The sequence below is a fragment of the Anomaloglossus baeobatrachus genome, chromosome 11 (assembly GCF_048569485.1).
Source record: "Anomaloglossus baeobatrachus isolate aAnoBae1 chromosome 11, aAnoBae1.hap1, whole genome shotgun sequence".
Taxonomy (NCBI): Eukaryota; Metazoa; Chordata; class Amphibia; order Anura; family Aromobatidae; genus Anomaloglossus; species Anomaloglossus baeobatrachus.
The window spans coordinates 188,652,416-188,678,744 of record NC_134363.1 but is presented as its reverse complement, the minus strand read 5'-3'; the positions used below and the strand labels follow the sequence as shown (position 1 = coordinate 188,678,744).

The 26,329-nt window shown below is 51.4% G+C and overlaps 2 protein-coding genes across 2 annotated transcripts in view; one reads left to right on the top strand and one right to left on the bottom strand.

The window, feature by feature from the left end:
- Positions 1–2,131: 2,131 nt before the first annotated feature.
- Positions 2,132–21,762, bottom strand: SIAE (sialic acid acetylesterase). The gene is made up of 11 exons (XM_075328594.1): positions 21,710–21,762; positions 14,941–15,097; positions 8,026–8,187; positions 7,294–7,469; positions 6,468–6,606; positions 5,660–5,861; positions 5,354–5,466; positions 4,190–4,323; positions 3,966–4,120; positions 3,235–3,430; positions 2,132–3,161 (listed from the first exon to the last, which is right to left on the bottom strand). Exons 2-11 carry the CDS (start codon positions 14,987–14,989, stop codon positions 2,931–2,933), a joined length of 1,557 nt encoding a protein of 518 aa, XP_075184709.1. The 5' UTR covers positions 14,990–15,097; positions 21,710–21,762; the 3' UTR covers positions 2,132–2,930.
- A 20-nt stretch (positions 21,763–21,782) lies between these two features.
- The window catches only part of SPA17 (sperm autoantigenic protein 17), an 87,145-nt gene continuing 82,598 nt past the window's right edge, over positions 21,783–26,329 (top strand). The window contains exon 1 of the mRNA XM_075328593.1: positions 21,783–21,871. The gene's annotated coding sequence lies outside the window, so the exon portion shown is untranslated. The remainder of the gene's footprint in view (positions 21,872–26,329) is intronic.

Genomic DNA, 26,329 nt, shown 5'->3' with positions numbered 1-26,329 from the left:
TGATCTGCCGGGAAAGAGCGGCCCGTAATATGGAGAAGCAGAAATCACACAACGTGAAAACCGCTGCACGAAGAGCGGGAAATCTGCGGCCCCCATAGACCCCCGCCCCAGAGGAACCGCTGCACGAAGTGCAGCCACCAGAGACCCCCGCCCCCAGAGGAACCGCTGCACGAAGAGCGGGAAATCTGCGGCCCCCATAGACCCCCGCCCCAGAGGAACCGCTGCACGAAGTGCAGCCACCAGAGACCCCCGCCCCCAGAGGAACCGCTGCACGAAGAGCGGGAAATCTGCGGCCCCCATAGACCCCCGCCCCAGGAGGAACCCCTGCACGAAGAGCGGCCCCCATAGACCCCCACACCCAGAGGAACTGCGACAGCTACACGAAGAGCGGCCCCCATAGACCGCCATACCAAGAGGAACCGCGACTGCTGTACAAAGAGCGTTCCCCATAAACACCCGTACCCAGAGGAACCGCGACTGCTGCACGAAGAGCCGCCCCCATAGACCCCCGTACCCAGAGGAACCGCGGCCGCTGCACAAAGAACGGCCCCCATAGACCCCCGTACCCAGAAGAACCACAACTGCTGCACAAAGAGCGTTCCCCATAGACCCCCGTACGCAGAGGAACCGCGACTGCTGCACGAAGAGCGGCCCCCATAGACCCCCGTACCCAGAGGAACCGCGACTGCTGCACGAAGAGTGGCCCCATACACCCCCGTACCCAGAGGAACCAGGACTGCTGCATGAAGAGCGGCCCCCATAGACCCCCGCCCCCAGAGGAACCGCTGCACGAAGAGCGAGAAATCAGCAGCCCCCATAGACCCCCGCCCTCAGAGGAACCGCTGCACGAAGAGCAGACCCCCGCATCCAGAGGAACCGCGACCGCTGCACGAAGAGCGGCCACCATAGACCCCTGCCCCCAGAGGAACCGCTGCACGAAGAGCGGCCCCCATAGACCCCCATACCCAGAGGAACCACGACTGCTGCACGAAGAGCGGCCCCCATAGACCCCCGTACCCAGAGGAACCACGACTGCTGCACGAAGAGCGGCCCCCATAGACACCCATACCCAGAGGAACCACGACTGCTGCACGAAGAGTGGCCCCCATAGACACCCATACCCAGAGGAACCACGACTGCTGCACGAAGAGCGGCCCCCATAGACCCCCGTACCCAGAGGAACCACGACTGCTGCATGAAGAGCGGCCCCCATAGACCCCCGTACACAGAGGAGCCGCGACTGCTGCATGAAGAGCGGCCCCCATAGACCCCCGTACACAGAGGAGCCGCGACTGCTGCATGAAGAGCGGCCCCCATAGACCCCCGTACACAGAGGAGCCGCGACTGCTGCATGAAGAGCGGCCCCCATAGACCCCTGTACACAGAAGAGCCGCGACTGCTGCATGAAGAGCGGCCCCCATAGACCCCTGTACACAGAGGAGCCGCGACTGCTGCAAACAAGGGGAAATCAGTTTAATACATTTCAAATTAAATAAGAAAAATCCTTCCCGTATTGTGGATACAAAGAAAACAAAAAACAAAGAAAAAACAAAAAGCTCCAATACAAAGAGCAGAGCGAAGACGGAAGAAGACAGTGCATCATTAGAAACAAAAAAATAATCAACATTTACATCAGAATGATATGTAATACCTCCCAATAAATCACAGCCAAGCATGAACCCCAACCCCTCCCCCCATCAGTCACATAGGAGCAGCACGAGCCCCCCCAGTCACATACGAGCGGCACATGAGCCCCCCATCAGTCACATACGAGCAGCACATGACCCCCCCATCAGTCACATATGAGCGGCACATGATTCCCCCCCATTGGTCACAAATGAGCGGCACATGAGCCCCCCATCAGTCACATATTAGCAGCACATGAGCCCCCCCAGTCACATATGAGCAGCACATGAGCCCCCTCATCAGTCACATACGAGCAGCACATGAACTCCCCCAATGACATACAAGCGGCACATGAGCCCCCCCAGTCACATATGAGCACCACATGAGCCCCCTCATCAGTCACATATGAGCAGCACATGAGCCCCCCCATCAGTCACATACGAGCAGCACGAGCCCCCCCCCCATCAGTCACCTATGAGAAGCACATGAGCCCCCCCATCAGTCACATACGAGCGGCACGAGCCCCCCCATCAGTCACATACGAGCAGCACTAGTCCCCCATCAGTCACATGCGAGCAGCACATGAGCCCCCCCAGTCACATATGAGCGGCACATGATTCCCCCCATCAGTCACAAACGAGCGGCACATGAGCCCCTCCATCAGTAACATATGAGCGGCACAGTAATGTCCACTCTCACCCCGATATCCTCAGTAATGTCCACTCTCACCCCGATATCCTCAGTAATGTCCGCTCTCACCCCGATATCCTCAGTAATGTCCGCTCTCACCCCGATATCCTCAGTAATGTCCGCTCTCACCCAGATATCCTCAGTAATGTCCGCTCTCACCCCCGATATCCTCAGTAATGTCCGCTCTCACCCCCGATATCCTCAGTAATGTCCGCTCTCACCCCCGATATCCTCAGTAATGTCCGCTCTCACCCCCGATATCCTCAGTAATGTCCGCTCTCACCCCGATATCCTCAGTAATGTCCGTCCTCACCCCCGATATCCTCAGTAATGTCCGCTCTCACCCCGATATCCTCAGTAATGTCCGCTCTCACCCCGATATCCTCAGTAATGTCCGCTCTCACCCCGATATCCTCAGTAATGTCCGCTCTCACCCCGATATCCTCAGTAATGTCCGCTCTCACCCCGATATCCTCAGTAATGTCCGCTCTCACCCAGATATCCTCAGTAATGTCCGCACTTCTCCGCTTCCCCGAGAGACTCCGCGATTTTCATTATTCCCCAATTTACATTCAAGATTTTTGAAAAAGGAAAGATAAATTTATGAACCAGTCTCATTGGAAATACTTGATGAAGAGCGGCGCCGGCAGCCTCCCGCGGGCGCTGTATATGGGGCACTGCTTGTAGTCGCAGGGCCAGTCGGACCAGGCGTAGCGGACGGCGGCGATGTGGCTGCATCCTTTAAACAAGACTGTGATGACTCGAGAGGACGGAGCCGCCGCCGGAGCCGAGACCCAGAAGTACCGCGATTCTCCGTACACACCGTCCCCCGGGCTGCACAGCACCTGAGGACAGAAAGCAAGAATCACCCCAACATCAACCCCTGAGCTGGCGAGACGAGCGCCCCCCATCACTCACCTCGAATATGTGGTCGCAGGCGGCGGTGACCAGCAGCTCCTGGTTATAGGTGATGTTCATGTAGGACTGGTCGTAATAGATGTCAATCTTGTCTGGAAACGGCCCCTGGAAATGAACCCGGCTGTCCCCGTATGCAACGGCTCGAGCGCCCAAATACAGTCTCTGCGCCACAGTCAGCTTATCCCGGGGGTGCACACTGCGGAGAGACCCCAAATACAGTCATACATACAGAACTGCTGGCACCGGCATATGCGGGGAGGAGAGGTACGGCAGCGTGACGCAGACACAAGGGGGGGGGGGGGGGGTACGGCAGAGTGACACCGACACGCGGTGAGGGGGAGGGGTATGGCAGAGTGACGCCGACACGCGGGGGAAGGGGGGGTACGGCAGAGTGATGCCGACATGCGCGGGGAGGGGGGTACGGCAGAGTGACGTCAACACGCGGGAAGGGGGGGGTACGGCAGAGTGACACCGACACGCGGTGAGGGGGAGGGGTACTGCAGAGTGATGCCGACATGCGCGGGGAGGGGGGTACGGCAGAGTGACGTCAACACGCGGGAAGGGGGGGGTACGGCAGAGTGACACCGACACGCGGTGAGGGGGAGGGGTACTGCAGAGTGACGCCAACACGCGGGGGAAGGGGGGGTACGGCAGAGTGATGCCGACACGCCGGGGAGGGAGGGGGGCGGTGCAGGACACCATACATCTATATTACATTGTTGTGATTTCACCTTCCATACGGAGACGTCTCGTCCCCCAGGTCCATAGCGACGGCCATGAAGGTGTTGGGCATTTTGGGGTTGGGGACGTAGCCGTAGTCGGCAGTCTGGTGCCATCTGATGACCGGGTAATTGTCGTCTGGTTGGCTTTTCAGGTAAGTGCTGAGCTGTAGAGGAGAAGCAGAGTGTGACCCTCGTTATCTTTCTTGTGCCCCCCACAATCCGTCAGTCATTACCTGCACAAACCCAAAAGGGAAGGTGGGGTCAGTTTGCCCCAGGGACCCCTCATGGAAGGATCGTCTCCAGTCCTGGATAAGAGCCGGGAATGTGCAGTTATAGAGATTGGTGTTCAGGCCGGTGTTCTGCTCCCCTGAAAGGCCGAGGACAGCGGGCTCATAATGGAGCAGAGCGGTGGAGGGTCTCCAGCACCCACTCAAGGCCAGTAATCTGACAGAGCAGGGAGAGGCGCCCAACAGACGGGCCAGCGAGCAACAAGTGCGGTGCCCAACAGTCGAGCCAGCGAGAGACAAGCGCGGCACCCAACAGACGGGCCAGCGAGAGACAAGCGCGGCGCACCCAACAGACGGGCCAGCGAGAGACAAGCGCGGCACCCAACAGACGGGCCAGCGAGAGACAAGCGCGGCACCCAACAGACGGGCCAGCGAGAGACAAGAGCAGCACCCAACAGACGGGCCAGTGAGAGACAAGTGCGGTGCCCAACAGACGGGCCAGCGAGAGACAAGCGCGGCACCCAACAGACGGGCCAGCGAGAGACAAGCGCGGCACCCAACAGACGGGCCAGCGAGAGACAAGAGCAGCACCCAACAGACGGGCCAGTGAGAGACAAGTGCGGCGCCCAACAGACGGGCCAGCGAGAGACAAGAGCAGCACCCAACAGACGGGCCAGCGAGAGACAAGAGCAGCACCCAACAGACGGGCCAGCGAGAGACAAGAGCAGCACCCAACAGACGGGCCAGTGAGAGACAAGTGCGGTGCCCAACAGACGGGCCAGCGAGAGACAAGTGCGGTGCCCAACAGACGGGCCAGCGAGAGACAAGAGCAGCACCCAACAGACGGGCCAGCGAGAGACAAGTGCGGTGCCCAACAGACGGGCCAGCGAGAGACAAGTGCGGTGCCCAACAGACGGGCCAGCGAGAGACAAGTGCGGTGCCCAACAGACGGGCCAGCGAGAGACAAGTGCGGTGCCCAACAGACGGGCCAGCGAGAGACAAGCGGGCGCCCAACAGACGGGCCAGCGAGAGACAAGCGGGCGCCCAACAGACGGGCCAGCGAGAGACAAGCGGGCGCCCAACAGACGGGCCAGCGAGAGACAAGCGGGCGCCCAACAGACGGGCCAGGTTGCAGTACACTGGAGATGAGCGGGGGTCTCTTTTCTGTACCTTGATACCACACGGCCCCCTTGATGGTCATGTTCAGGAGGGGGTGGATCATGGCGTTCCACAGGACGGAGTATTGGCACGGACCGGCCTCTCCTTCCATAAACTCGTAACTCCTGTAGGAACATTGAGAAGGTTTTATTTTCAGGGCGACGTTTGTGCAGCGACTTCCAGGTCTCAGCGACCGTCAGGTGAGAACAATAGCGGGGCGAGGTCTCGGATCAGGACGTAGGGCGAGATCACGATACGAGAGCGGGTACAATGCCCGGCGCCCCCCCCCCCCCCCCGTTTTCCCCCTTCCCCTCATACTCATCAGTCTGGATCCTCTCTTTGGGGGTCTCGGAGAGGCCACATTTGGACAGCGCTGTTTTTGAGGACCAGGCCTCCACCGGCGTCCCCCCCCACACCGACTCCACCAGTCCTATCGGATACTTCAACTTTCGAGCCAAATATCGTCCATAGATCCAGCAGACGGCAGAGAAATAGGTGAAGTCTCCGTGTCCGAGGTTCTCTGTCCGGAGAGGAAACAAATTATTGTGAGAGGACGAGAAACCGCGGACTCTTAAAGGGACGGTCCCAGCTGTGTGATGTCAGGACCTCTGCTTGCTGGAGGGGATTGTAACATCCACCGTTACAGATGGAGCGGGCGCTGCACTTATTGGCAGTGTGCGGGGCTATCAGCGCGGCGTGCCACGGGCCTCGGCGCCACGTGTGGGGCGCGTCCAGAACGCCGGCTACAGCTGCACATTGGAACCTTCACACACCCAGTACTTCTCACAGCTGGGGGTCCGTTACTGGTGCATCCAGTCAGCCTTGGCTCAGGGCTGATACATTGTAACAAACCATCAGCTGTCAGTGACCGCGCCGGTGATCTGTGCACTACCTACAGCTGAGGCTTTGTTACAGTTGTATCCAGTCCACATGATCCTCTGGGCCTCAGACTGACACATTGTAACAAACCCTCAGGGCGGCAGGTAGACTTGTGTCGCTGGCGTCTTTAGCGCAGAGGATTGTAAGGGCCGTCTGCAACTGTAACAAACCCTCAGCTGTGAAGTTTACAGTCAGGACGGGATTTGCAGCAGCGTTACTGATCGCCCCCTCGTCATGAGACACTTACCGGCCGTTGGCACCGACCACTCCAGATCCACGCCCGCGAGGTCCAGCAGCTCCGTGTCCGAGGACTCCAGGGAGGCGGAGAACAGCCGGACGTACGGGAAGTGTGCGGCTCGCGCCAGCTCCTGACTGGCATTGAAGATCTGGAGGACAGAAAATTAACTCAAGGGGACCACGAAGAAAGATCGCAGAGCGGGCGAAGGATTATGGGGGGCGCCTGCCCGGTATATGGTCTATGGGGGGCCACCTGGGATACAATCTATAGGAGGAGGGGCCGCCCACCCAGGATATGGTCTATATGGGGGGGCCACCTGGGATACAATCTATACTGAGAGGGGGTGCCCGCCCAGGATATGGTCTATATGGGTGGGGGGGGAAGTTTGGGGTGCCCATCTACTGTCTATAGTGGGGCCCACGTACCTGTGATACAATCTAGAGGGGGTACCTGCCTGGGATATGGTCTATATAGGGGGGCTGCCTAGCTAAGATATGATCAATAGGGGGGCGAATACTCAGCATACAATCTAGAGGGGGCGCATACCTGGGATATGGTCTATATAGGGGGGGCCTACCTGTGATACACATGGGGGGACGTTGCTTACCTGGGATACAATCTAAAGAGGGTGGGCGCCTACCTGTGGGACGGTCTATAGGTGGGACGGGCCTACCCAGGGTACGATCTATAGAGGGGGGCGCCTACCTGTGGGACGGTCTATAGGTGGGATGGGCCTACCCAGGGTACGATCTATAGAGGGGGGCGCCTACCTGTGGGACGGTCTATAGGTGGGACGGGCCTACCCAGGGTACGATCTATAGAGGGGGGCGCCTACCTGGGATACGGTCATCTCCATGTTACTCTGCCCCCCGCAGACCCAGACGTCGCCGAACAGGACGTCATCCAGGTGGATGCTGGTGATCTCCTGCTTGTAGGTCTGTTGGGCGACCAGGTGATACGGCCCCCCGTACTCCACGGGGTCCAGTAAGACCTTCCACACGCCGACATCACCTGACCGGCAGAATGACAAGGGTTAATAAAGCAGCCACGACTACTAAGCATCGTTCACGTCCAGAGCGGCCACATCCTGCGAGGGGCTGGCAGCTGAGGGGTTAATTACGATGTTTTTCTCCTGTAAACCAGTTTCCCATCTTCAGTCACAGACGATCACCGCTTGCTGTCAGTGAACGGGAACACGAGGCTCTGAAGACCCCTCTGGGACCCCGCACCGTGGTCACATCTGAGGATCTGTTACAATGTATCAGTGCGGTTCTCTGGATTCCACTGATAGAGTTACCGTCTCCGCTGCGGAGTATATTGTGTATATTCAGGATGGGGTCTGGAGAACGGTGCGGCTGCCGCAAGAGGGTCCATTCAGTGTCAGCACGCAGAGGTCTTAGAGGGGCTGTCCAGCGCCTCCCCTGCCCGTGGGTGGTATTACAGCCCAGCATCATTCACTTCAATGTGACCAAGATGCAATACCAGACACCTCCCGCAGTCAGGGGTGGCGCTAAACATCGGCCATGTACCCTGCACCTGATGCCGCCATATGCCGCTTTGCACTTACCGTGGACGCTCACCGCCGTCTTTGAGATGGTGTCCATTCCTTGCAGAAGGGTGACAGTCACCCGGGCCCCCACGTCTCCGTAGCCCCACACCACAGCGCGGGCCGGCATCTGCTGCAGAACCATGTGGTCTCCATAATAGGAGGCAAATCTGAAGACAGCCCCTGGGACAGACAGGGAGGATGGGGTTAATACGGGGACACTCCCGCCATCGGCCACGGATGAGGAGGAAACCCCAACAATGAATACGATCAGTGCCGCCCCCCCCAGCAGGGAGGCTACAGACGGCAGGAAGACGAGGGGTTAACAAACCAGTTCTCCCACTCCAGTCATACACAAGGCAGAGTTTACTGGGAGAACCACTCCTAGGTGATTATGGGGGTCCGCCCCCCGCGGCAGAGCATCGGATGGGGGTCACTGCTGCAGAATTATCACATGTAAGATAAAGAGGGGAAACTGGGAAGGAGTAAGACTCAGCAGCGCCCCCCGGTCTGCAGGCGGTGAGCGGTATTAGGCTCTGTGCGCACTAGTGCGTTTTACCCGCGGATTTGCCGCGGAAATTTCTTGAGCAATGTCTGCAATTTGTGCAGACATTTCCCAGCAAATTCTATGAGAAAAAAAAATAGCTGTGCGCACTGTGCGGATTTTCTCAAGAAATTTCCTTGAGAAAATGAGCATGTCCATTATTTCCGCACGTACCTGCGGATTTCGGCAGTACAGCCTGCAAAATCCGCAGGGAACCACCCGCGGGAAAATCGCGGCTATTCCGCGGCTAATCCGCGGCTAATCCGCATGTGGATTTGGTGCGGATTTTTTCCGGAGGTCCGGAAATCTTTCACTCCCAGAAGTTTCTCAAGAAATTTTCTGGAGAAACTTCACATTTCTAGTGCGCACATAGCCTTACAGTCTACACACGCCGCTGCGATGGGACGGCCGGGGTTAAAGCGGAGGCGGCCTGCCAGACAGCGCCATAAGGCTCTGTGCGCACTGGGAAGTGGAATTTTCTTGAGAAAATTCCGCATGCCCTCAAAGATTACCGCACCCGCGGTAAAAAACCGCGGGAAACCGCACCCGAAAACCGCATGCGGTTTGCCGCGGTTTGCTGCGGTTTTACCGCGGTATTATTCGCGGTATTGCCGCGGTTTTGCCGCGTGCGGGTTGGGATGTGCTTTATTGCTTTCAATGCAATAAAGCACATTGAAGAAGAAAAAAAAAAAAAAAAAAAAAAGTCATTTAATTCTGAGAGTAGATAGACAGAAGAATAGATAGAGGGATAGATAGACAGACAGACAGAGGGATAGATAGATAGATAGAGGGATAGATAGATAGAGAGATAGATGACAGATCGCTGCATTTCCCACGGTCGGCAGTGAGTTCACATTACCGGCCGTGGGAAATGACCGGTAATTACCTCTGCTGCTTTCATTCAGCGCTGTCTCTGTGACAGTCGCGGCTGGATGGAAGCAGCGCTGGACGTCGGACCTGGATTACGCCGGAGCTTTGGTGCGGGAGGGGTTAATAAAATGGTGAACGAGGCTTGTTTGTTTTATTTAAAATAAAGGATTTTTCGGTGTCTGTGTTTTCTTCAGTTTACTTACGGGTTGATCATGTCAGCTGTCACATAGACGCTGCCATGATCAAGCCTGGGGTTAATGGCGGTGGTCCCCCACCATCATTAACCCCTTGTATTACCTTGCCACCACTGCTACACAGTGGCAAGAAGAGCCGAGGACACGCCGGTATTGTCGCATATTGCATGCGACAGTGCCGGGGCAGCTGCGGCTGATATTCTCGGCTGCCGGAGGGGGAGTGAGGCGGGGGACATTAACCCTGCCCCTCTCCCTCCCCAGCCTGAGAATACCGGGCCGCTGCTGTGTGCTTACCTCGGCTGGAAGGTGAATATGCAGCGGAGCCCACGTTCTTTTTTTCCTATATTTCCGTTTTCTTTCTATGTGTGATCTATGTGTCTGTGATGTCTGTGTCTGTGATCTATGTGTGTGTTTACTGTGCACGGCTTCCTCTTCCTGTAATGACATCACTTCCCTGCAAAACCGCAAGCAAGTGATGCACATTACCGGAGGTAAACCGCAAAATACCGCAGGGAATAACGCAGGAAAACGCAGTGAACCGCACAGAATTTGCTTCCTGCGTTATTCCCTGCGGGATTTCATGATTAACATTGAGTCAATGGAGTGAAATCCCGCAGCGCTGTGCGGAAAAGAAGTGACATGCACTTGTTTTTGCTGCGGGATTTCCGCAGCAAAACACGCAGCTGTCAAATTCCGCCCAGTGCGCACAGGATTTTTTTTCTCCATAGGATTTGCTGGTGATTCACTGCAGAGATGTTATGAACATTTTCTGCAGCGAAACATGCAGCAAATCCGCGGCAAAATCCGCGAAAAATACGGTAAGTGCGCACATAGCCTAAATCGCCACAACCATTTATTACAGTCCATGAGAGTCACTCATCAGCGTTCTGAGACTTTCCCGTCAGTGACAGGAAGGGTTAACAGATCACGTGACCCCACAATCTACGGGTGGATGGGGAGTTCCTGGGGAAATCGCCCCGAACTGAGCCCAAGACCCCCGGTTCTGTTACTCTGGAGAAGAGGGGGGGCCGGCGATCAGAGGACCGGGGTCGTTACAATGTGTCAGCAGCAAGTTACAATGTGTCAGCAGCGCTCACAGCGAGGACTCGTTACAATGTGTCAGCAGTGCTCACAGCGAGGGCTCGTTACAATGTGTCAGCAGTGCTCACAGCGAGGGCTCGTTACAATGTGTCAGCAGTGCTCACAGCGAGGACTCGTTACAATGTGTCAGCAGTGCTCACAGCGAGGGCTCGTTACAATGTGTCAGCAGTGCTCACAGCGAGGACTCGTTACAATGTGTCAGCAGCGCTCACAGCGAGGACTCGTTACAATGTGTCAGCAGTGCTCACAGCGAGGACTCGTTACAATGTGTCAGCAGTGCTCACAGCGAGGACTCGTTACAATGTGTCAGCAGTGCTCACAGTGAGGACTCGTTACAATGTGTCAGCAGCGCTCACAGCGAGGACTCGTTACAATGTGTCAGCAGTGCTCACAGCGAGGGCTCGTTACAATGTGTCAGCAGTGCTCACAGCGAGGGCTCGTTACAATGTGTCAGCAGTGCTCACAGCGAGGACTCGTTACAATGTGTCAGCAGTGCTCACAGCGAGGGCTCGTTACAATGTGTCAGCAGTGCTCACAGCGAGGACTCGTTACAATGTGTCAGCAGCGCTCACAGCGAGGACTCGTTACAATGTGTCAGCAGTGCTCACAGCGAGGACTCGTTACAATGTGTCAGCAGTGCTCACAGCGAGGACTCGTTACAATGTGTCAGCAGCGCTCACAGCGAGGACTCGTTACAATGTGTCAGCAGCGTTCACAGCGAGGACTCGTTACAATGTGTCAGCAGTGCTCACAGCGAGGACTCGTTACAATGTGTCAGCAGCGCTCACAGCGAGGACTCGTTACAATGTGTCAGCAGTGCTCACAGCGAGGACTCGTTACAATGTGTCAGCAGCACTCACAGCGAGGGCTCGTTACAATGTGTCAGCAGTGCTCACAGTGAGGACTCGTTACAATGTGTCAGCAGTGCTCACAGCGAGGGCTCGTTACAAAGTGACAGCAGCATTCACAGCGAGGACTCGTTACAATGTGTCAGCAGCGTTCACAGCGAGGACTCGTTACAATGTGTCAGCAGCGCTCACAGCGAGGGCTCGTTACAATGTGTCAGCAGCATTCACAGCGAGCGCTCGTTACAATGTGTCACTGGCTCGTTACCGGTCAGCAGCGCTCACAGCGGGGGCTCGTTACAATGTGTCAGCAGCGCTCACAGCGAGGGCTCGTTACAATGTGTCACTGGCTCGTTACCGGTCAGCAGCGCTCACAGCGGGGGCTCGTTACAATGTGTCAGCAGCGTTCACAGCGAGGGCTCGTTACAATGTGTCAGCAGTGCTCACAGCGGGGGCTCGTTACAATGTGTCAGCAGCGCTCACAGCGAGGACTCGTTACAATGTGTCAGCAGCGCTCACAGCGAGGGCTCGTTACAAAGTGACAGCAGCATTCACAGCGAGGACTCGTTACAATGTGTCAGCAGTGCTCACAGCGAGGGCTCGTTACAATGTGTCAGCAGTGCTCACAGCGAGGACTCGTTACAATGTGTCAGCAGCGCTCACAGCGAGGACTCGTTACAAAGTGACAGCAGCATTCACAGCGAGGGCTCGTTACAATGTGTCAGCAGCGCTCACAGCGAGGGCTCGTTACAATGTGACAGCAGCATTCACAGCGAGCGCTCGTTACAATGTGTCACTGGCTCGTTACCGGTCAGCAGCGCTCACAGCGGGGGCTCGTTACAATGTGTCACTGGCTCGTTACCGGTCAGCAGCGCTCACAGCGGGGGCTCGTTACAATGTGTCAGCAGCGTTCACAGCGGGGGCTCGTTACAATGTGTCAGCAGTGCTCACAGCGAGGGCTCGTTACAATGTGACAGCAGCATTCACAGCGAGCGCTCGTTAAAATGTGTCAGCAGTGCTCACAGCGAGGACTCGTTACAATGTGTCAGCAGTGCTCACAGCGAGGGCTCGTTACAATGTGTCAGCAGCGCTCACAGCGAGGGCTCGTTACAATGTGTCAGCAGTGCTCACAGCGAGGACTCGTTACAAAGTGACAGCAGCATTCACAGCGAGGGCTCGTTACAATGTGTCAGCAGTGCTCACAGCGAGGGCTCGTTACAATGTGTCAGCAGTGCTCACAGCGAGGGCTCGTTACAATGTGTCAGCAGTGCTCACAGCGAGGGCTCGTTACAAAGTGACAGCAGCGTTCACAGCGAGGGCTCGTTACAATGTGTCAGCAGCATTCACAGCGAGCGCTCGTTACAATGTGTCACTGGCTCGTTACCTGTCAGCAGCATTCACAGCGAGGGCTCGTTACAATGTGTCAGCAGCATTCACAGCGAGGGCTCGTTACAATGTGTCAGCAGCGCTCACAGCGAGGGCTCGTTACAATGTGTCAGCAGCGCTCACAGCGAGGACTCGTTACAATGTGTCAGCAGCGCTCACAGCGAGGACTCGTTACAATGTGTCAGCAGCGCTCACAGCGAGGACTCGTTACAATGTGTCAGCAGCGCTCACAGCGAGGACTCGTTACAATGTGTCAGCAGCACTCACAGCGAGGACTCGTTACAATGTGTCAGCAGCACTCACAGCGAGGACTCGTTACAATGTGTCAGCAGCGCTCACAGCGAGGACTCGTTACAATGTGTCAGCAGCGCTCACAGCGAGGACTCGTTACAATGTGTCAGCAGCGCTCACAGCGAGGACTCGTTACAATGTGTCAGCAGCGCTCACAGCGAGGACTCGTTACAATGTGTCAGCAGCGCTCACAGCGAGGACTCGTTACAATGTGTCAGCAGCGCTCACAGCGAGGGCTCGTTACAATGTGTCAGCAGCGCTCACAGCGAGGGCTCGTTACAATGTGTCAGCAGCGCTCACAGCGAGGGCTCGTTACAATGTGTCAGCAGCGCTCACAGCGAGGACTCGTTACAATGTGTCAGCAGCGCTCACAGCGAGGACTCGTTACAATGTGTCAGCAGCGCTCACAGCGAGGACTCGTTACAATGTGTCAGCAGTGCTCACAGCGAGGACTCGTTACAATGTGTCAGCAGTGCTCACAGCGAGGACTCGTTACAATGTGTCAGCAGCGCTCACAGGGAGAACTCGTTACAATGTGTCAGCAGCGCTCACAGCGAGGACTCGTTACAATGTGTCAGCAGCGCTCACAGTGAGGGCTCGTTACAATGTGTCAGCAGCGCTCACAGCGAGGACTCGTTACAATGTGTCAGCAGCGCTCACAGCGGGGGCTCGTTACAATGTGTCAGCAGCGCTCACAGCGAGGACTCGTTACAATGTGTCAGCAGCGCTCACAGCGAGGACTCGTTACAATGTGTCAGCAGCGCTCACAGCGAGGACTCGTTACAATGTGTCAGCAGCGCTCACAGCGAGAGCTCGTTACAATGTGTCAGCAGTGCTCACAGCGAGGGCTCGTTACAATGTGTCAGCAGCGCTCACAGCGAGGGCTCGTTACAATGTGTCAGCAGCGCTCACAGCGAGGGCTCGTTACAATGTGTCAGCAGCGCTCACAGCGAGGGCTCGTTACAATGTGTCAGCAGTGCTCACAGCGAGGACTCGTTACAATGTGTCAGCAGTGCTCACAGCGAGGACTCGTTACAATGTGTCAGCAGCACTCACAGCGAGGGCTCGTTACAATGTGTCAGCAGTGCTCACAGCGAGGACTCGTTACAATGTGTCAGCAGCGCTCACAGCGAGGGCTCGTTACAATGTGTCAGCAGCACTCACAGCGAGGGCTCGTTACAATGTGTCAGCAGTGCTCACAGCGGGGACTCGTTACAATGTGTCAGCAGCGCTCACAGCGAGGGCTCGTTACAATGTGTCAGCAGTGCTCACAGCGAGGGCTCGTTACAATGTGTCAGCAGCGCTCACAGCGAGGGCTCGTTACAATGTGTCAGCAGTGCTCACAGCGAGGACTCGTTACAATGTGTCAGCAGTGCTCACAGCGAGGACTCGTTACAATGTGTCAGCAGCACTCACAGCGAGGGCTCGTTACAATGTGTCAGCAGTGCTCACAGCGAGGACTCGTTACAATGTGTCAGCAGTGCTCACAGCGAGGACTCGTTACAATGTGTCAGCAGCACTCACAGCGAGGGCTCGTTACAATGTGTCAGCAGTGCTCACAGCGGGGACTCGTTACAATGTGTCAGCAGCGCTCACAGCGAGGGCTCGTTACAATGTGTCAGCAGCGCTCACAGCGAGGGCTCGTTACAATGTGTCAGCAGTGCTCACAGCGAGGGCTCGTTACAATGTGTCAGCGGCTCGGTACCTGCACTTGTCAGCAGCGCTCCCAGCAGCAGCAGTATCGTCACAGCCATGTCAGCGGCTCTTGTGCTTCACCAGGAAGTTCTGCAGATCACGGGGCGGGAGGAGGCTCCTGGAGTCTTCTAATAACTTCTCCTTCTCACAGGGAGTCGCCTCCTCATCTACACATAATAGAAAAACAACAATTAAAGGGACAAACATGTATATAATGTACAGGGGGTGTATATAATGTACAGGGGGTGTATACAATGTACAGGGGGTGTATATAATGTACAGGGGGTGTATATAATGTACAGGGGGTGTATATAATGTACAGGAGGTGTATATAATGTACAGGGGGTGTATATAATGTACAGGGGGTGTATATAATGTACAGGGGGTGTATACAATGTACAGGGGGTGTATACAATGTACAGGGGGTGTATATAATGTACAGGGGGTGTATATAATGTACAGGGGGTGTATATAATGTACAGGAGGTGTATATAATGTACAGGGGGTGTATATAATGTACAGGGGGTGTATATAATGTACAGGGGGTGTATATAATGTACAGGGGGTATATATAATGTACAGGGGGTGTATACAATGTACAGGGGGTGTATATAATGTACAGGGGGTATATACAATGTACAGGGGGTGTATATAATGTACAGGGGGTGTATATAATGTACAGGGGGTATATACAATGTACAGGGGGTGTATACAATGTACAGGGGGTATATACAATGTACAGGGGGTGTATATAATGTACAGGGGGTGTATATAATGTACAGGGGGTATATACAATGTACAGGGGGTGTATATAATGTACAGGGGGTATATACAATGTACAGGGGGTGTATATAATGTACAGGGGGTATATACAATGTACAGGGGGTGTATATAATGTACAGGGGGTGTATATAATGTACAGGGGGTGTATATAATGTACAGGGGGTATATACAATGTACAGGGGGTGTATACAATGTACAGGGGGTGTATACAATGTACAGGGGGTGTATATACAATGTACAGGGGGTGTATATAATGTACAGGGGGTGTATATAATGTACAGGGGGTATATACAATGTACAGGGGGTGTATACAATGTACAGGGGGTGTATACAATGTACAGGGGGTGTATATAATGTACAGGAGGTGTATATAATGTACAGGGGTATATATAATGTACAGGGGGTGTATACAATGTACAGGGGTATATATAATGTACAGGGGGTGTATACAATGTACAGGGGGTGTATATAATGTACAGGGGGTGTATACAATGTACAGGGGGTGTATACAATGTACAGGGGGTGTATATAATGTACAGGGGGTGTATACAATATACAGGGGGTGTATACAATGTACAGGGGGTGTATATAATGTACAGGGGTTGTATATAATGTACAGGGGGTGTATACAATATACAGGGGGTGTATACAATGTACAGGGGGTGTATATAATGCACAGGGGGTGTATATAATGCACAGGGGGTGTATATAATGTACAGGGGGTGTATACAATGTACAGGGGGTGTATATAATGCACAGGGGGTGTATACAATGTACAGGGGGTGTATACAATGCACAGGGGGTGTATATAATGTACAGGGGGTGTATACAATATACAGGGGGTGTATACAATGTACAGGGGGTGTATATAATGTACAGGGGGTGTATACAATGTACAGGGGGTGTATATAATATACAGGGGGTGTATATAATGAACAGGGGGTGTATATAATATACAGGGGGTGTATATAATATACAGGGGGTGTATACAATGTACAGGGGGTGTATATAATATACAGGGGGTGTATATAATGTACAGGGGGTGTATATAATATACAGGGGGTGTATATAATGCACAGGAGGTGTATATAATGTACAGGGGGTGTATATAATATACAGGGGGTGTATATAATGTACAGGGGGTGTATATAATGTACAGGGGGTGTATATAATATACAGGGGGTGTATATAATGCACAGGAGGTGTATATAATGTACAGGGGGTGTATATAATGTACAGGGGGTGTATATAATGTACAGGGGGTGTATATAATGTACAGGGGGTGTATATAATGTACAGGGAGTGTATATAATGCACAGGAGGTGTATATAATGTACAGGGAGTGTATATAATATACAGGGGGTATATATTGTACAGTGGGTGTCGTGTATATAATATACAGGGGGTGTATATAATGTACAGGGGGTGTATATAATGTACAGGGGGTGTATATATTGCACAGGGGGTGTATATAATATACAGGGGGTATATACAATGTACAGGTGGTATATACAATGTACAGGGGGTGTATATAATGTACAGGGGGTATATATTGTACAGGGAGTGTATATAATATACAGGGGGTGTATATAATATACAGGGGGTGTATATAATGTACAGGGGGTGTATATAATGTACAGGGGGTGTATATAATGTACAGGGAGTGTATATAATATACAGGGGGTGCATATAATGCACAGGAGGTGTATATAATGTACAGGGAGTGTATATAATATACAGGGGGTGTATATAATGCACAGGAGGTGTGTATAATGTACAGGGGGTGTATATAATGTACAGGGGGTGTATATAATATACAGGGGGTGTATATAATGCACAGGAGGTGTATATAATGTACAGGGGGTGTATATAATGTACAGGGGGTGTATACAATATACAGGGGGTGTATACAATGTACAGGGGGTGTATATAATGTACAGGGGTTGTATACAATGTACAGGGGGTGTATACAATATACAGGGGGTGTATACAATGTACAGGGGGTGTATACAATGTACAGGGGGTGTATATAATGTACAGGGGGTGTATACAATGTACGGGGGTATATATAATGTACAGGGGGTGTATACAATGTACAGGGGGTGTATACAATATACAGGGGGTGTATACAATGTACAGGAGGTGTATATAATGTACAGGGGGTGTATACAATGTACGGGGGTATATATAATGTACAGGGGGTGTATACAATGTACAGGGGGTGTATACAATATACAGGGGGTGTATACAATGTACAGGAGGTGTATACAATGTACAGGGGGTGTATACAATGTACGGGGGTATATATAATGTACAGGGGGTGTATATAATGTACAGGGGGTGTATACAATATACAGGGGGTGTATACAATGTACAGGAGGTGTATATAATGTACAGGGGGTGTATATAATGTACAGGGGGTGTATATAATGTACAGGAGGTGTATATAATGTACAGGGGGTGTATATAATGTACAGGAGGTGTATATAATGTACAGGGGGTGTATATAATGTACAGGGGGTGTATATAATGCACAGGAGGTGTATATAATGTACAGGGGGTGTATATAATGTACAGGGGGTGTATATAATGTACAGGGGGTGTATACAATGTACAGGAGGTGTATATAATGTACAGGGGGTGTATATAATGTACAGGGGGTGTATATAATGCACAGGAGGTGTATATAATGTACAGGGGGTGTATATAATGTACAGGGGGTGTATATAATGTACAGGGGGTGTATATAATGTACAGGAGGTGTATATAATGTACAGGGGGTGTATATAATGTACAGGGGGTGTATACAATATACAGGGGGTGTATACAATGTACAGGAGGTGTATATAATGTACAGGGGGTGTATATAATGTACAGGGGGTGTATATAATGTACAGGGGGTGTATATAATGCACAGGAGGTGTATATAATGTACAGGGGGTGTATATAATGTACAGGGGGTGTATATAATATACAGGGGGTGTATATAATGCACAGGAGGTGTATATAATGTACAGGGGGTGTATATAATGTACAGGGGGTGTATATAATGTACAGGGGGTGTATATAATGTACAGGGGGTGTATACAATGTACAGGGGGTGTATATAATGTACAGGGGGTGTATACAATGTACAGGGGGTGTATATAATGTACAGGGGGTGTATACAATGTACAGGGGGTGTATATAATGTACAGGGGGTGTATATAATGTACAGGGGGTGTATATAATATACAGGGGGTGTATATAATGCACAGGAGGTGTATATAATGTACAGGGGGTGTATATAATATACAGGGGGTGTATATAATGCACAGGAGGTGTATATAATGTACAGGGGGTGTATATAATATACAGGGGGTGTATATAATATACAGGGGGTGTATATAATATACAGGGGGTGTATATAATATACAGGGGGTGTATATAATGCACAGGAGGTGTATATAATGTACAGGGGGTGTATATAATATACAGCGGGTGTATATAATGCACAGGAGGTGTATATAATGTACAGGGGGTGTATATAATATACAGGGGGTGTATATAATGCACAGGAGGTGTATATAATGTACAGGGGGTGTATATAATATACAGGGGGTGTATATAATGCACAGGAGGTGTATATAATGTACAGGGGGTGTATATAATATACTGGGGGTGTATATAATGCACAGGAGGTGTATATAATGTACAGGGGGTGTATATAATATACAGGGGGTGTATATAATGCACAGGAGGTGTATATAATGTACAGGGGGTGTATATAATGTACAGGGGGTGTATACAATGTACAGGGGGTGTATACAATGTACAGGGGGTGTATATAATGTACAGGGGTTGTATACAATGTACAGGGGGTGTATACAATATACAGGGGGTGTATACAATGTACAGGGGGTGTATACAATGTACAGGGGGTGTATATAATGTACAGGGGGTGTATACAATGTACGGGGGTATATATAATGTACAGGGGGTGTATACAATGTACAGGGGGTGTATACAATATACAGGGGGTGTATACAATGTACAGGAGGTGTATATAATGTACAGGGGGTGTATACAATGTACGGGGGTATATATAATGTACAGGGGGTGTATACAATGTACAGGGGGTGTATACAATATACAGGGGGTGTATACAATGTACAGGAGGTGTATACAATGTACAGGGGGTGTATACAATGTACGGGGGTATATATAATGTACAGGGGGTGTATATAATGTACAGGGGGTGTATACAATATACAGGGGGTGTATACAATGTACAGGAGGTGTATATAATGTACAGGGGGTGTATATAATGTACAGGGGGTGTATATAATATACAGGGGGTGTATATAATGCACAGGAGGTGTATATAATGTACAGGGGGTGTATATAATGTACAGGGGGTGTATATAATATACAGGGGGTGTATATAATGCACAGGAGGTGTATATAATGTACAGGGGGTGTATATAATGTACAGGGGGTGTATATAATGTACAGGGGGTGTATATAATGTACAGGGGGTGTATACAATGTACAGGGGGTGTATATAATGTACAGGGGGTGTATACAATGTACAGGGGGTGTATATAATGTACAGGGGGTGTATACAATGTACAGGGGGTGTATATAATGTACAGGGGGTGTATATAATGTACAGGGGGTGTATATAATATACAGGGGGTGTATATAATGCACAGGAGGTGTATATAATGTACAGGGGGTGTATATAATATACAGGGGGTGTATATAATGCACAGGAGGTGTATATAATGTACAGGGGGTGTATATAATATACAGGGGGTGTATATAATATACAGGGGGTGTATATAATATACAGGGGGTGTATATAATATACAGGGGGTGTATATAATGCACAGGAGGTGTATATAATGTACAGGGGGTGTATATAATATACAGCGGGTGTATATAATGCACAGGAGGTGTATATAATGTACAGGGGGTGTATATAATATACAGGGGGTGTATATAATGCACAGGAGGTGTATATAATGTACAGGGGGTGTATATAATATACAGGGGGTGTATATAATGCACAGGAGGTGTATATAATGTACAGGGGGTGTATATAATATACTGGGGGTGTATATAATGCACAGGAGGTGTATATAATGTACAGGGGGTGTATATAATATACAGGGGGTGTATATAATGCACAGGAGGTGTATATAATGTACAGGGGGTGTATATAATATACAGGGGGTGTATATAATGCACAGGAGGTGTATATAATGTACAGGGGGTGTATATAATGTACAGGGGGTGTATACAATGTACAGGGGGTGTATATAATGTACAGGTGGTATATACAATGTACAGGGGGTGTATATAATGTACAGGTGGTATATACAATGTACAGGGGGTGTATATAATGTACAGGGGGTGTATATAATGTACAGGTGGTATATACAATGTACAGGGGGTGTATATAATGTACAGGGGGTGTATATATTGTACAGTGGGTGTCGTGTATATAATATACAGGGGGTGTATATAATGTACAGGGGGTATATACAATGTACAGGGGGTGTATATAATATACAGGGGGTGTATATAATGCACAGGAGGTGTATATAATGTACAGGGGGTGTATATAATATACAGGGGGTGTATATAATGCACAGGAGGTGTATATAATGTACAGGGGGTGTATATAATATACAGGGGGTGTATATAATGCACAGGAGGTGTATATAATGTACAGGGGGTGTATATAATGTACAGGGGGTGTATATAATGTACAGGGGGTGTATATAATGTACAGGGGGTGTATATAATGCACAGGGGGTGTATATAATATACAGGGGGTGTATATAATGTACAGGGGGTGTATATAATGCACAGGGGGTGTATATAATATACAGGGGGTGTATATAATGTACAGGGGGTGTATATAATGCACAGGGGGTGTATATAATATACAGGGGGTATATATTGTACAGTGGGTGTCGTGTATATAATGTACAGTATAATGACGATACCTGGGACTCTGCACGCGGAGCAGCTTTCTGAGCCCTGCACCGCCCCGTACATCAGTCATGTGATCTCCTAGTTGTTATGGGAACGCACAGCAACACGGAAGCGTCTGCCACCTGAATAAGTGACTGAGCAGAGAGGAGCCGGTACCGGAGCGGAGCCGCACAGTGCGTATTGTAACCTATATACTGTATATAATCCCCTGCACAGTGCGTATTGTAACCTATATACTGTATATAATCCCCCGCACAGTGTATTGTAACCTATATACTGTATATAATCCCCCGCACAGTGCGTATTGTAACCTATATACTGTATATAATCCCCCGCACAGTGTATTGTAACCTATATACTGTATATAATCCCCCGCACAGTGCGTATTGTAACCTATATACTGTATATAATCCCCCGCACAGTGTGTATTGTAACCTATATACTGTATATAATCCCCCGCACAGTGCGTATTGTAACCTATATACTGTATATAATCCCCCGCACAGTGTGTATTGTAACCTATATACTGTATATAATCCCCCGCACAGTGTATTGTAACCTATATACTGTATATAATCCCCCGCACAGTGCGTATTGTAACCTATATACTGTATATAATCCCCCGCACAGTGTATTGTAACCTATATACTGTATATAATCCCCCGCACAGTGTGTATTGTAACCTATATACTGTATATAATCCCCCGCACAGTGCGTATTGTAACCTATATACTGTATATAATCCCCTGCACAGTGCGTATTGTAACCTATATACTGTATATAATCCCCCGCACAGTGTATTGTAACCTATATACTGTATATAATCCCCCGCACAGTGCGTATTGTAACCTATATACTGTATATAATCCCCCGCACAGTGTGTATTGTAACCTATATACTGTATATAATCCCCCGCACAGTGCGTATTGTAACCTATATACTGTATATAATCCCCCGCACAGTGTGTATTGTAACCTATATACTGTATATAATCCCCCGCACAGTGCGTATTGTAACCTATATACTGTATATAATCCCCCGCACAGTGTATTGTAACCTATATACTGTATATAATCCCCCGCACAGTGCGTATTGTAACCTATATACTGTATATAATCCCCCGCACAGTGTATTGTAACCTATATACTGTATATAATCCCCCGCACAGTGTATTGTAACCTATATACTGTATATAATCCCCCGCACAGTGTGTATTATAACCTATATACTGTATATAATCCCCCGCACAGTGCGTATTGTAACCTATATACTGTATATAATCCCCCGCACAGTGCGTATTGTAACCTATATACTGTATATAATCCCCCGCACAGTGTATTGTAACCTATATACTGTATATAATCCCCGCACAGTGCGTATTGTAACCTATATACTGTATATAATCCCCCGCACAGTGCGTATTGTAACCTATATACTGTATATAATCCCCCGCACAGTGTGTATTGTAATCTATATACTGTATATAATCCCCCGCACAGTGCGTATTGTAACCTATATACTGTATATAATCCCCCGCACAGTGTATTGTAACCTATATACTGTATATAATCCCCCGCACAGTGCGTATTGTAACCTATATACTGTATATAATCCCCCGCACAGTGTATTGTAACCTATATACTGTATATAATCCCCCGCACAGTGTATTGTAACCTATATACTGTATATAATCCCCCGCACAGTGCGTATTGTAACCTATATACTGTATATAATCCCCCGCACAGTGTATTGTAACCTATATACTGTATATAATCCCCCGCACAGTGCGTATTGTAACCTATATACTGTATATAATCCCCCGCACAGTGTATTGTAACCTATATACTGTATATAATCCCCCGCACAGTGTATTGTAACCTATATACTGTATATAATCCCCCGCACAGTGTGTATTGTAACCTATATACTGTATATAATCCCCTGCACAGTGCGTATTGTAACCTATATACTGTATATAATCCCCCGCACAGTGTATTGTAACCTATATACTGTATATAATCCCCCAGTGTATTGTAACCTATATACTGTATATAATCCCCCATACAGTGTATTGTAACCTATATACTGTATATAATCCCCCGCACAGTGTATTGTAACCTATATACTGTATATTGTCCCCGCACAGTGTGTATTGTAACCTAGATACTGTATATCAGCGTCTCCGCACTCGTCTCCCCTGGCTGCAGCGTCTCCGCACTCGTCTCCCCCAGCTGCAGCGTCTCCGAGCTCGTCTTCCCCGCCTGCAGCATCTCCGAGCTCGTCTCCCATGGCTGCAGCGTCTCCGCACTCGTCTCCCTTAGCTGCAGCGTCTCCCTACTTGTCTTCCCCGGCTGCAGCATCTCCGTACTTCTCCCACGGCTGCAGCGTCTCCAAACTCGTCTCCCCCGGCTGCAGCGCCTCTGTACTTGTCTTCCCCGGCTACAGCGTCTCCAGACTCATTTCCCATGGCTGCAGCGTCTTTGGACTCGTCTCCCCTGGCTGCAGCGTCTACGCACTCTTCTCCCATGGCTGCAGTGTCTCCGTAATCGTCTCCCCCGGCTGCAGCATCTCCGTACTTGTCTCCCATGGCTGCAGCGTCTCCGTACTTGTCTTCCCCGGCTGCAGCGTCTCCGGGCTCGTCTCCCCTGGCTGCAACGTCTCCGTACTTGTCTCCCATGGCTGCAGCGTCTCCGTACTTGTCTTCCCCGGCTGCAGCGTCTCCGCACTCGTCTCCCCTGGCTGCAGCGTCTCCGCACTAGTCTCCCCCGGCTGCAACGTCTCTGCACTCGTCTGCCCCGGCTGCAGCGTCTCTGAGCTCGTCTGCCCCGGCTGCAGCGTCTCCGAGCTCGTCTGTCCTGGCTGCAGCGTCTCCGAGCTCGTCTGCCCCGGCTGCAGCATCTCCAAGATCGTCTGCCCCGGCTGCAGTGTCTCCGAGCTCGTCTGCCCCGGCTGCAGCGTCTCCGTACTTGTCTTTCCCGGCTGCAGCTTCTCCAAACTCGTCTCCCATGGCTGCAGCGTCTCCGTACTCGTCTCCCATGGCTGCAGCATCTCCGTACTCGTCTCCCATGGCTGCAGGGTCTCCGGACTCATCTCCCATGGCTGCAGTGTCTCCAGACTCATCTCCCATGGCTGCAGCGTCTCCGTACTCGTCTCCTATGGCTGCAGCGTCTCCGTACTTGTCTTCCATGGCTGCAGTGTCTCCATACTCGTCTCCCCCGGCTGCAGCATCTCCGTACTCGTCTCCCCCGGCTGCAGCATCTCCGTACTCGTCTCCCATGGCTGCAGCGTCTCCGTACTTGTCTTCCCCGGCTGCAGCGTCTCCGGACTCGTCTTCCCCGGCTGCAACGTCTCCGTACTCGTCTCCCCCGGCTGCAGCGTCTCTGTACTTGTCTCCCATGGCTGCAGCGTCTCTCCACTCGTCTCCCCTGGCTGCAGCGTCTCCGTACTTGTCTTCCCCGGCTGCAGCGTCTCCGTACTTGTCTTCCCCGGCTGCAGCGTCTCTGGACTCGTCTCCCCTGGCTGCAGCGTCTCCGTACTTGTCTTCCCCGGCTGCAGCGTCTCTGGACTCGTCTCCCCTGGCTGCAGCGTCTCCGTACTTGTCTTCCCCGGCTGCAGCGTCTCCGTACTTGTGTCCCATGGCTGCAGCGTCTCCGTACTCGTCTCCCATGGCTGCAGCGTCACCGTACTCGTCTCCCATGGCTGCAGCGTCTCCATACTCGTCTCCCGTGGCTGCAGCGTCTCCGTACTTGTGTCCCATGGCTGCAGTGTCTCCGTACTCGTCTCCCGTGGCTGCAGCGTCTCCGTACTTGTGTTCCATGGCTGCAGCGTCTCCGTACTTGTGTCCCATGGCTGCAGCGTCTCCGTACTCGTCTCCCCCGGCTGCAGCGTCTCCGTACTTGTGTCCCATGGCTGCAGCGTCTCCGTACTCGTCTCCCATGGCTGCAGCGTCACCGTACTCGTCTCCCATGGCTGCAGCTTCTCTGCTTGCGGAAGGCAGCATGGCCACATCCTGCGAGGGGACAGGCAGTTGAAGTGTTAATTACCTTTTTCTCCTGTAAACCAGTTTTTCAACGTCAGTCACAAAGACAGACATCGCTTGCTGTCAGTGAACGGGAACACGAGACTTCACACCGAGACTCCCCCACTGTGGACACACCTGAGGATTTGTTACAATGTATCAGTGCAGTTCTCTGTATTCCACTGATGCAAAGCTCCAAACTCTGCTGCGGTGTAGAGGTCTGGAGAACGGTGCCACTCCCAGAGTAAATGATAAGTGGCTCCATTCAATGACAGCACGCAGAGGTCTTAAAGGGGTTCTCCAGGATTAGAAAAACATGGCTGCTTTCAGTAACAGCGCCACCCGGCCCCCCCACGTCTCCGTAGCCCCACACCACAGCGCGGGCCGGCATCTGCTGCAGAACCATGCGATCTCCATAATAAGAGGCGAATCTGAAGGCGACCCCTGGTACAGACAGGGAGGATGGGGTTAATACCCGGCCACTCCTGCCCTCGCCCCATTTCCACAGTCACTGTGATGAGCAGACCCCAACATTGAATACAATCAGCCCCGGACCCCCCTCGTGACACTGCCGCACAAGCAGGTAGCAGTGAGGCTACAGACGGCAGGCAGA

Excerpts from the sequence above, each read along its gene's own strand:
- SIAE (XM_075328594.1), bottom strand. The coding sequence starts at position 14,989 with ATGGCTGTGACGATACTGCTGCTGCTGGGAGCGCTGCTGACAAGTGCA. Across the intron at positions 5,467-5,659 it reads GAGAGGATCCAGACTGATGA|GAGTTACGAGTTTATGGAAG; the intron begins GTATGAGGGGAA and ends ATGTTCCTACAG. Across the intron at positions 3,431-3,965 it reads GAGACGTCTCCGTATGGAAG|TGTGCACCCCCGGGATAAGC; the intron begins GTGAAATCACAA and ends GTCTCTCCGCAG.